General features: G+C 37.5%; 1 protein-coding gene across 1 annotated transcript; it reads right to left on the bottom strand.

Moving 5' to 3' along the window:
- Positions 1-374: 374 nt before the first annotated feature.
- Positions 375-11,061, bottom strand: trpc4b (transient receptor potential cation channel, subfamily C, member 4b). Its single transcript, XM_062419746.1, has 10 exons — positions 10,681-11,061; positions 9,111-9,629; positions 2,972-3,308; positions 2,611-2,750; positions 2,060-2,373; positions 1,757-1,952; positions 1,467-1,661; positions 1,152-1,193; positions 961-1,050; positions 375-872 (listed from the first exon to the last, which is right to left on the bottom strand). Exons 1-10 carry the CDS (start codon positions 11,056-11,058, stop codon positions 375-377), a joined length of 2,709 nt encoding a protein of 902 aa, XP_062275730.1. The 5' UTR covers positions 11,059-11,061.
- Positions 11,062-11,909: the final 848 nt, after the last annotated feature.

Consider the following 11,909-nt stretch of genomic DNA (forward strand, 5'->3'; position numbering starts at 1 on the left):
GATGTCAGGGCTCATTAGAAGTAATAGCTCCAGGTGATACATGAATTACTAACTTGTTTCATTATTCCCTGAGCATCAAGTCAGCACTCACCGAGGTCCATCCTCACTCAGCATTGTTGTCTGCCTTCTATTGATCAGGGCTGAAAGCATGAAATATACTGTGAGCTATTGTAACATTATATTACTGCATTATTATATACATAACAGGATACAAGGTTATTCAAAATGAATATATAATTTAACTACAGTATTGCTTAATATTGGAAAATGATTTTAATATCATTTGATAAACTACTTTACAACTGTTATGTAAACGGAAGCTCAACAACTGAATTAAGAAATGTAACATAACCGTGGTTATTTGTGGATGCAGATTAATTTTTATATGTTTTTCGCCCATTTTTAGCTTCTTTAGTTTGCTGTGTGAATGAATGTTCCTGAATGTCCTTCTCTACTTTCTGTACGACTTCCACTATCACTTTCTCAGTATCATCCTCTGACAATGAGTATATTTCATCACATTCCTGAGAGGGATGTCTGCTCTGTGTCTGGAGGAACCCAGCTTCTGAGACAACTTGGGCTAGCTTGTTTTGACTCTTTTCTGCACTGGTTGGGACGACTAGAGTATTGGCTAGCCTGGTGGAGCACTCAGGGCTGTTGGTGGCGGCAGCTCCGCCCGGCACGGTGGTCAGACCAAACACGTTCAGCTTCTGTTGTGACTCATCAGTAGAGAATTTGGGAGAGTACTTGAATGAGTTTCCGGGGTAAGCCAAGGTTGAGCTTGCAACTGTACCAACTATCCCACCGTGAGATTTACCCTTCATCATTCCCAGGACTTCATAGCGGAAGCTGGAGATATCTTGTTTAAGCTCCTGTTAATTATCGAGAACAAATACAGCAGAGATTACGAAGCAATGAAAAACGCCTGGGTATTTAAGGTATCTATGTTGTGCATACTACCTTGAAATTATCTTCTGTCAACCCTTCCGCTGTCTTGGCATCTCTAATCTTTGCGGCCACGTACCGCTTCACTAGGTTCCTTAAAACCTCCTGAAAAATAAACATTGTTTTTGAGAAAAACAAGTCATAAATTAGGCTGACTAAATTAAAAACAAATCATCAAACATTACAGTGGAGAAAAAAATAACTACCTGATACTCATGGTTTTGTCTAACATTTTCTGCTGCACGTCTCTACAGTAAAAGAAAAAATGGTCAATTAACAACAGACATACACAATTTTTTATTTACAATGGTAAGATCAATAGTTTTTCTTTATTTTCCCTTTCTAAATTAGAAATCTTATGATACATTAATGCTGTAAAAAATCAATTTCTGAAAAGAACAGGCTGTTACTTGTTTTTGAGCCACACGCTTTGAGGCAATAATACCAGACAGGCACTGAAAATGTATGCTATGCATTAAGGGAACAGCACAGATCAGAACAAATTTCTGGAAACACCTTACCCCCACAGTTTGGAAGGTTTCAAGCCTTTTTATGCTTTGTCTCCATAACATATGAGTCTTTATCCATCCAATGAGATAACAAACCGACTTGGGACTGGGGATTATATTGAATGGAGATGGCAAGGTTCCCCCTTCTTCAAAGTAGCTCATCCATAGTTTTGTTCTAGCAAATTTCCACTCTATATCTGCATGATCCTGAAAAAACAAACCAACAACAATTTATTAACAGTATTTGCAAAAAGAAAAATGAGTGTTATTAAACTATAAAACAGATTAGCTTCACCACTCACAGCAATGTGCTGATAGGAGTTGTTCATCATTGCAATGAGCATGTTCAGTAGAACTACTAGGGAGATGACATTGTACGTGCCAAACATGGTAGTTCCCACAAACTCAGTGAATACATGGTCTGGCTTTACATTGGTCACGTAGAGGGAAATCAGGCCAAATACAGACCAAAATAATGACTGCAGTGTCTCAAATAGCCTGAAAAGCAAACAACCATACATCAGACTTTGTGCTGCTGAAAAACAAATTATTAATGTTTCATAATGCACATATGTTAGGGAGAATTTATTTTTTTTTAAACTTGCGTTGAGAAGGCATTGTTTTGGTTACTGCAGCGAATACCCTTGCAATTACCATCCCCATTTGTTTCATAGTAAAAGTAGAGCTGGTTGAGACCATTGGCAAAGGCTAGCAGCACTAGACAGTAGATAAAAAGGAACTTGAGTATGTCCAGGAGCATACGACCCAATGAGATCTGTAAGGGGCCCAGATGGGAGTTGGCAGTGAAAAGACAGATGAGGCGCAAGGAGCTGAAGATGTTAGCGATGGCAAACAATGCCTCTGCAACCAAAGTTGGGTGCCACATTTCCCAGGAGGATCGGGGTTTGTGCCCGCTGTACTGTTAAAAAGAAGGAGAAGAATGACTACACAGACTATCATCAGAAAAAATATGCTGCAAATTTTCAATTTTCTAGCACAATTATACTTTTCACCTGATAAATACAGTATGTGAAACGTAGGGTAAAAATACCTGTTTTTTAAATTGAAGTAATCTTTGAAATTATCTTTAGTATGCTGTGTAGATCACAAACTTTTTTAATCCATGGCTGTCATATAACTGAACTGCATAATATACCTTTGCATAGGCAACAATCTTCAGGGAAATGGTGGCAAGATACAAAGAGTTCATTATGAAGTCCATTAAATTCCACCAGTCATCTATGTAGTCTTCGAAACCACTGTCCCACATCTGTTTGATCTCTGTCCATATGAAGCCTTGAAAACATGAACAAACAAAATAGTTCATTTTTAATTGTGCCACTTCAGGTGTGATCCCATAGGTCCAAAAAACATGTGACAAACTGATAGTAGCAAACACACTCATAGTCACCAGCTTTGTTAGATTTTCTTCAAAAATGCATTCATATCACTTGACTGTATAGATGCATGCTAAAACAAGGCTAAAAAAGGCGTCTGTTAGTGTGTGTGTATATTACCGAGAACCCAGGGCAGGATCATCCATTCCACAGTGGTGGGCGCTGGGCCCTGAAGCTCATAATGTGCACTGGCTATATGCTGCGAGGCCAGGAGGAGCAGGAAGAGGAAGGTCAGATAGGAAGCAGTATGACAGATGAACTTGATGAAGGGCTTACGAATGAATAACCCGTAACGGTTCTTTGGAGAGACCAGGTAGAGGATGGAGAACAGTGGAAAGAGGAGGCCAATGAAGATACATGTGATGAGTTTCACAAACCAATGACGCCTCCTCCAGCCTGGGAACTCATCATACCACCGTGATGCCAGAAGCTGCTGACAGTTGGGCTGAGCAACAAACTGAGAAAGAAACAAAGAAATAGATAACTGAAATCAATTCTTTGTCGTAGAAATACAATCAGAAAATAGTGGAAAAATTCATAATAATCATAACCGCCATCCATGACCTGCAGTAAAGACAGTACACAAAACAAAACTATATAAACAAAACACCATTAAAGGCAATAAATACTATTATAATTGTCAGTAGTGGGGCAATACCCAATGTTGATGTGCAATTAAAACCCCTCAATACCATTTGTGTGTTAAGCATGTTTCATGAAATACGTGTAAAACTTTCTATAGATCAATAAATCTTCTTCTGTTGTTTCTATTTTTTGACAGGACAAATATTTAAAAATGTGCGGTGTGGGACAGACATCCCCTTTTGATATTTTTAAGATATAGTTATGTCGGCCAACATTAAGGGTTTGCGATAATGCCAGTTTTCTTTATTCCATTGGACACAGAGAGATGGACAAGAAAAGAAAGAGAGGCATAATGTTTTTGAGATTATTCTGGCCTGAATAAAAACTGTAAGATACAAAATGAATATTCTCTGGTAAGCATATAAGGCAAAAGTTGAAACTTGTGTTGGACTAGTGTTCTCTGATCCTTTGTTAAGAAGCGATTGTCAAATCTGTTTCTCGTACACATTTTCTCTGCCCTCTGAGATTTGATTTGACATCTGCTGGATATCTGCAGATGATGATGGAAGTTAATTTCGACTTAACCAAGTTATAGCTAAATGGATACCCATTATGGTACTATAGAGCAGAGTTGTGGGTGATGAGGTCATCTATCAATGCAGAATCTGACATCTTTAATGTTTCCTATCTGTCCTTGTGAGATTGACTTGCCATAACATGACTGGAGGCAAAAGGTCTCATCTGGAGGGAGCAGATTTTGTGTGAGGACACTTTTGGAAGGTGAAAATGACCCACACCTCAAAAATAAGTATACATTCACATAATTGACAACATACTATATAGTGCTAATTCATTGAGATATTTTATGAATTTATTTGAATATGATCTAAATCAGTTGCACAGAAAAAACTAAACTGTTATTTTTGGTAGATAGCATTTACAACAGTCAGAAAAGAGTTTATGTCTAACACCCCTTACAAAACAACGTGATAAAAAAAGCACAGTACTACTCTGTTTTACACTTATTCAATCATAAAATAATGAGCTACACTGCAGTTCATATAAACATCAAAGAACCCAGAGAGTCTAAGGTCATGTGGCATCATGTGAATCTTAAGTTTGATTGAGATGTCTATTTAAGGTGTCAGTTTAACTGTACAGTAAAATTTGTAGTCCCACTAAAATATAGTAGTTTGAATGTTGTAAATCTACCACAATGTATTAAAGATAGAGTTTCATCAGTGGACATAGAGTTTCATTAGTGTTTTTCTTACTTGTTATTCTTACTTTACCATTACAGGGCCATGAAAACATGTTCCCTCTCCAAGCATACAGAGAAACCACTAAGCAATAAAATTAAAAAAAAACAGCAGGTCAGAGCAGAATGAGTGCCTTTGATTCCCTTCTTTGCTTTTAATTTTTCATGTTTAAATGCTTACAAATTATATTTAAAGGATTTTAATGAACAGAGACAGAGGAAAAATCAGGGAAATACACATTAATGGAACAATGACCACTAATAATGTGGACATCTAGTAATTGCTGGTAGCCTATATAGTCCATTAAAATTCTGTAACCACTTTGGTGGCTTTTCTTTAGAGCAGTCTATAATAGCGAACACTCAAAGAAGCCGAATTTAAAGACGTGTTATTCTTCTGGTCATTAGCATTAATGTACTGCATATATACAATATAATACAATTGCAGTACAGAACAACATGCATACTGGCCATGTCAATGCAAATATTCAGCATTTCCAAATTAATTTTTCTTATGGTTTATAGCCTTTATAGCAGCAAAAACTGTAGAGTTACTGTATGTATCTTCAGTTTGGGAGCATCTGGAGCACAACGCCTTATACTGATCTATAATGATGACACTAATCTTTTAATTTGTAGTCGTGGCCACCTCCCTCAATAACTGATCTTAAACAGAAAACTGTTCAACTCTTTATGGCCTTCTGTTTGTTGGTGTAATTAACCATTTCAAGTCAACCTGAGTCCAATCACTGTTCTTCAAATAAAATAAAATAAAATAAAAACCAGGGGTGATCGGGGATTTTCCACTGAAATTATATCTGTGTTTTTATTTGATTGTAATTCCTATCACTCGGTAAAAGCATGTTGTTTTTAAATGTGCTCTATAAATGAATTGACTTAACTTGAGTCACACTTTTGGTCGAAAAGGGGCTATGAACTGAGTCCTTTCTGTCAAGTATTAAGTCTGTCACAACACAAGTCAAGTCAATGTAGTTGATGAATTTTATTATGTCTCCAAATTATAACCATTGCAGTGGTTGCTACAATTTTTTATTTGCCTTTCAAAGCTTTTTTATTGTGCCTACATTGCTAAGAGCAAATCCCTCCAGTGCATTCTAATGATACATACAGTATAAAATAAAAAAGGCTGTGCTAGTAAATTTGAGCAACAAAAAGAAGGTATTCATTAATTCCGCTTTTTCATAGTAGATACTTGAATCCAAACCACTTGTTCTACCAGAGATACTGCAACAAAAGGTGTGACTTATATTGCGTTCTAGTAGAGAACATTAGATGCAATCACATTGGCCTAAGCTATTACAGATGGATTCAGTGATTCTGGAGAAATATAGTACACTTTTTGTCAAATTCACAGTCCACTAGCTGTCCAGTCCTGCCTCTGTAAATAGGAACAAACAAAGTGGCTCAAAGTGAGCCACCAGGGATGGGAATCAATACGATTTTATTGGTACCAATGCCATTATCAATTCTGCTTATCGATCTGATTCTTTATCAATTTCATCAATCAGTTGGCCTACATAGGTTTTCAGTAACAACGCGACTGTTTTATTGTCTCCACTGTTTATCAGTGACCTTGCATGCTGATGATAGGTAAGATAAATCGTCCGCAGTGCAAAGTTAACTAAATTAATTCATTCATTCATTTGAAAGCATCTTCCACTCTCCTGCATCTGTGAGAATAACACAATGAGGCAGAGTGCTTTGCTGTTATTAATGTTAATGTTATATATATGTTACATATCCAGTAGTGGGCAGCAGCCTCTCTGCTGCACCGTTATCACAGTCATCACTGTCCACTGAGTGCCGGGCGCAGGGTTATTGAGGTGAAACAGACCGAGTACAGAGTTATTTTGTTCACCTCACAGTTGTTAAATGCTGCAGTGTTTGATCAGCTGGTCTCATTTGTTACTACTCGCTGCCAACGTTAGCCTGTTAAGTGCCCAGAAGGTTCACAGTAAACTTTATGTTCGTCTCACAAAGATAATTATTTAGTCATTAAATTGAAACATGTTTGCAACCACTGCCATTTTTGAAGACGAACTACAAGACAGCTGAAGATAACTTCAGCGTGTGCACAGGCTTCACCACTGTCACAGATGAATTCCGCCTTTTCTGTTCCTAGGCATCGGTAAAAGAAATTGATAAGCTCGGAGGCATACAATTTCAATGAATTGGACAATATGGATTCCCCTCCCTATGAGTTACCCAACACTATTCCAGCCAAGTCTATATATGTTGCATTTAGTGAAGCCTTGAGCTGGCAGCTATTTAAATCACACAAATATCCCACTATATTTGTGTTTTGAACTTATTAACCATTACATTGATTGATCTACGCTCTCAGCCTGTCTGTGAGCCCGCCTCACACTTCTGTGGACAGACATTGAACGCAGGCTGAGTGAGAAGTGGGGAGGCCACAGAGAGCTGGAGAATGTGGATGGTTTTGCTCATGAGACAAACTTTTTTTTTTGCTTGTGATATCATGTGAGAGTGACTCTAAAACTGACGCATTGCCCCAGATTCTGCCAAGTTGTGTTGTTTTCAAGTTGTGTCATTGCCTCGGCATTGCCACAACACAAGTCCATAACTTTGTGGGGGTGGCACTTCTGAAGCAGCACGAAGGGAGAGGTCTATTTGTTTTCGGTCTTTCTCCAGAATCACTCACTCTACCTTTAAATTTACCAGATTTTGCATTGTACACCATATACAGCATACTGCATATGGGCAATGAACAATGGACTATTTATCATAATTCTTGGTATAATACAAAACATAATTTGCATTATTTTGCATAATACAACAGTTGAAAAACAACTCTATCATCATCACTTACTTTATACAGGGATATCATACAAATAATAGTGGCAATGAGTTGCACAGCACCACACACATGCATTACAGAAATGTCTGAGCAACAGTGGGGAAAACCCATTAAGCTCTTTGCTTTATCACCTTAATTGATTGTTCTTGATTCAATCTCATTCTAAGGTATATTGCAAATAATTAAATGCACAAGATGAGTGGCACAGCTATACAAGGCATGTCTGAGGTTGTGTTGCTATATTAACAATTGCTTTGGGATGTTACTGGTCCAAACTGATCACATTTCAGTTTTTAAATCTCAAGTCAAGTTGAGTCTTAAGGGATTCAGGTCAAAAGGAGTCAGCTCACACAGCAGATGAGTCCAAGTCTAATCTAAAGTTTTAATTTTCAAAACTTCATTTCAAGCCTCAATCTCAGTAAAAGAGAAGAATGATTTATCCTCTCTTATTGAGACCCTGTTTAATTCACTCTCAATCCTAAGGAAGATAATTATTTAAATCTAGGATTAAAAAAGCAATGCAAGACTGTACAGGCTGCCAAATGGTACATTTTCAGGATATTATCTGAACAAGTACCTTTTTTTTTTTTTTACCTCTGTGGTTTTAGGTAAACGTAATCTTACTGATTGTTTTTTTTAGGGTCAGGTGATAATAACAGGCAATATAACAATAATGTAAAATAATAACAAAATATTCACTGAGTTGAGCTGTAAACCTTTTGCATTGGTAACCAACTGCAGCACAGTTGCTATTTCTCAGACTAATCTTTAATTCACACAATGCCAGCTGTCTGAAATATGACATAACAATTCTGAAATCTCATTTTTGGATACTATAGTGCCACATTTCAAGGACTCCTATTGTTATGAAATATGTGAAAATGACATGTTTCTAAATATGATGACTAAGAGCAAAGGAATAGATTTTTAACAGCTTATACTTTTATTGTTGTCACCTTTTGCAAGTACATTTACAGATATAATCCATTATAAACATAATATCTGTTTTTACTTTTTTACTAGTTGCTTGATTATTGTGAAACAGTTTTGTCATTTGGCATGTGTATTTTTTAGTAGCTTATTTCAAAACAAATTACAGAAAACTGCACAAATATTCCAAAGAAGATGTTAAAAGGCGGTAAAAGGTTCCCTTCCTAATTAAAATATTATGAGTTTGTATTTCAGGGAAATGGCCATCACTTATTCCATCATTATCCCCAATTATCCAGTCGTCATGGGACTCTCTGAGAGGGCTACTGTAATGCATTGCATTAAGAGCCAGCCTGGCAATTACATGTTGTTCTAAACTCCCACAGGACATCTCCACCCATCTCAAGCCATTTACAGCTCATCTTGGCAGTGTTTCAGTCATTTAGTCTACACTTATACTTATTTCATGTTGTAATTGTTCCACAAGTGTCAATATATACTGTAACACCCTGTCAGTTTCTAGTATATTTATATGTGTATTGTGTACCAAAACAAAGTACTGTCCTTTTCTATCCCAAAACTGGTACTATACTGCTGAAGGTCACAGCAGTCATTTGACAAAGAGGATATCACATACAACTTACCTCTTTCTGACAATATTTGATTGCCAGCTTCAATCGGGCCAGATCATTAGTACTCTCATCCAGGAGAGGGTTGCTGTCATCACGGTAGTTAAGGATTATTTGCAACTCTTTAGAACTTCGGGTCTGGTCTAAGAGGTCTTTTGCAAATTGCTTACAAATGTGGGACAGCTCCTCATATTCTGACTTGAACTCATTCTCCACTGTGCTGAGCTCCTTCAGCTCCCAGCTGAGCTGAAAAGCTGTGAGAAAAGGATCTTCGCTGGAGAGGGCAATGAGAGATGGGCTGGAGAGGGCCTTGTAGATGTTGAGACGAGAGCGTGAATGACGCAAGCCATCCACATCTGAACTAGACACACACTCAACGCAGTTGCAGCGCACAGCATGTGGCTGAGGTATGGAGACACCTCGCTGCACAAGCAGTTTGATAATCTCATAGTTGTTGGTGTGGGCTGCAAGGATGATTGGAGTGATGTCCGGGGTGAAATCTGAAAACTGTTTGTCCAGTAGAATCGGTGGGACCTTTTCAGATAGCCAAGAGAAAAACACACAAAAGAACAGATATGAAACTGCCTGTTGTTCATCTGGCCTCAAAATATCTTCCTGGTGAATTACACATTACATTATTACACATCATTATTTTATCAGATAGTTCACAAAGCTTTTTAAACCCCTCACAGGAATTGAAACAACTAGAAGCTGTATGGAGACTTTGAATGGGTCTAATTTCATCTGTCTTGGGTCTCTGACTATCTTGTCTAACAGCAAGCACACAGCTAATGACTTGTGGTTCAGCTGGCCTGAAAATATCTTCCTAGTTGGAGGCAAGTAGCTACAACCATTTTCTCATTTCCCTTCTCTACACACAACGTGCTACACAAAGTCCATTAGAGTGAGACACAGCAGGGTCAACATATATACAAAGATGTCAAGAAGTTGCACAGCAGAACATCAAAGAGTATCAGTGGTGCAACCTTCCAGCAGAAAACAGAGCTGGATTCCTACAGTAAACACAACCAAGCCTGAATCTACAAGACAGAGGAAAGCATTTTTCCTTCCTTTTATCTCTATCCCTTCTGGGGCCATCCTATACAATCTAACATTACACTGAACTAATAGTTACAATGTGCAGTCTCCCTATCTTGAACTTTGCTGTCCAAGTCGCGCTGGTGTCCATTAAAGTTAAACATGGAATTACAATCCACAAATCTATTTTCTAAACTGCTGAGGTCACCACACACTTGATACCCATGAACAAACATGATGAGCTAGTACAAAACTGAAATCTTAAACAAAAGTAAAAGAAGTAAATAGTAAAAACAATCAACACTTTAGTATAATATACTGTGCTGTATAAAAGATGTTTTGATTTTCTTTGGCATCTCGCTGCAGAGGGTGAATTGATCCATGGATGGAAGAAGTGATTGTTATTGACTTTATAAATCTGCCTGAATAAAATAAAATTGATTGATGTAATAAAGTTCATGGAAATACACTATATTTTTTCAAGTCTATAAGAAAAGCACCTGTGGGAATGTAATCTCTATGTGGCTTGCTATCTGTGGTGGCTTACCTGTTTTTCTCCACGTGGCTTCTTGTGATTGAGCAGCAGTTCTACGGCCCCGACCACTTCTTTGCGAATGGCATGTAGCAGGGCATCACCCACATACACATTATAGCTAAGCAGAAGCTCGATAATCTCCAGGTTCTCGTTTTCAATGGCGATGAGCAGAGCTGTGCGTCCCAGGGGGTCGATGCAGTTGATATTGATCCTAAAGTAGATCTCAGCCTCCTCCAGGGCTTGTTTCACACTTGCATAGTCCCCCTTTTCAACAGCCCCCAGGTAGGCCTTCTCTAGGCCAGAGAGCTCAGACTCAGACCGCACAATCCGCAGAGGGATGCGGTCCCTGTATGTGGAGTTTCCAGTTTTCCTGTAATACAGCTGTGACATTGTTGCTACAGCAGCAAAGTCTCAACTGAATGTGGATGAAAAATAAAATATATATATATATATATATATATATATATATATATATATATATATATATATATATATATATATATATATATATATATATAAATATATATATATATATATGAGATCAGGTAACATTGTTGGCTCTGATGTTTCACATACAATGGGTAAAATCTAGATTATTACATCAATCTATTTTCTTAAAAAAATAAAAAAAAATAAAAGCAGTATTCAGTTAATTGGTTTATGTTTTATTTTTAGGACATAATTGACCAAAATGATGTGTTTGCTGTTTTTACTCAAAATAATGACAACACATATTAATCACTTCCTATCCACATCTACAACAGTTTAAATTAACACAGACATAATTTGAAATGTGGTGAAATTTGGTAATATTCTCAGAAAATTTAGAAGACCATTATTTCACAGCAAATGACTAAATAGAAGCTACATGAAATGTTTACATATTATGATTTTATCTTATAGAAACATATCCTAAATTACACACAATCAAGCCGACGCTTATAGTAATCATGCGCAAAAGACACACAGAAACTTACCGTCTTCCTGTTGCTTTCCACTCGACGGAGAAACAGACACTGCGTCTGTCAGTAAGGAAAGTTACGCGGCAGGATCCTCATCTTATCACCAAGTCTCCACTGAAAACACTGTAACTTAATAGCATGGCATGCAATCCCCCGCCCACCGCTTTTGTTCTCTCATCTGTAAGGACATTTTAGTGGCATATCTCGGATCTCTATCCTGCACATTTTCTTTGATGTAACACACGCGTCGGATCAGGTGGGAAGAAGAAGAGAAACAAC

This window comes from Scomber scombrus, chromosome 5 (assembly GCF_963691925.1).
Source record: "Scomber scombrus chromosome 5, fScoSco1.1, whole genome shotgun sequence".
Classification (NCBI taxonomy): domain Eukaryota; kingdom Metazoa; phylum Chordata; class Actinopteri; order Scombriformes; family Scombridae; genus Scomber; species Scomber scombrus.

Excerpts from the sequence above, each read along its gene's own strand:
- trpc4b (XM_062419746.1), bottom strand. The coding sequence starts at position 11,058 with ATGTCACAGCTGTATTACAGGAAAACTGGAAACTCCACATACAGGGAC. Across the intron at positions 3,309-9,110 it reads TCAAATATTGTCAGAAAGAG|TTTGTTGCTCAGCCCAACTG; the intron begins GTAAGTTGTATG and ends TTTCTTTCTCAG. Across the intron at positions 1,662-1,756 it reads ACTCCTATCAGCACATTGCT|GATCATGCAGATATAGAGTG; the intron begins GTGAGTGGTGAA and ends TTGTTTTTTCAG.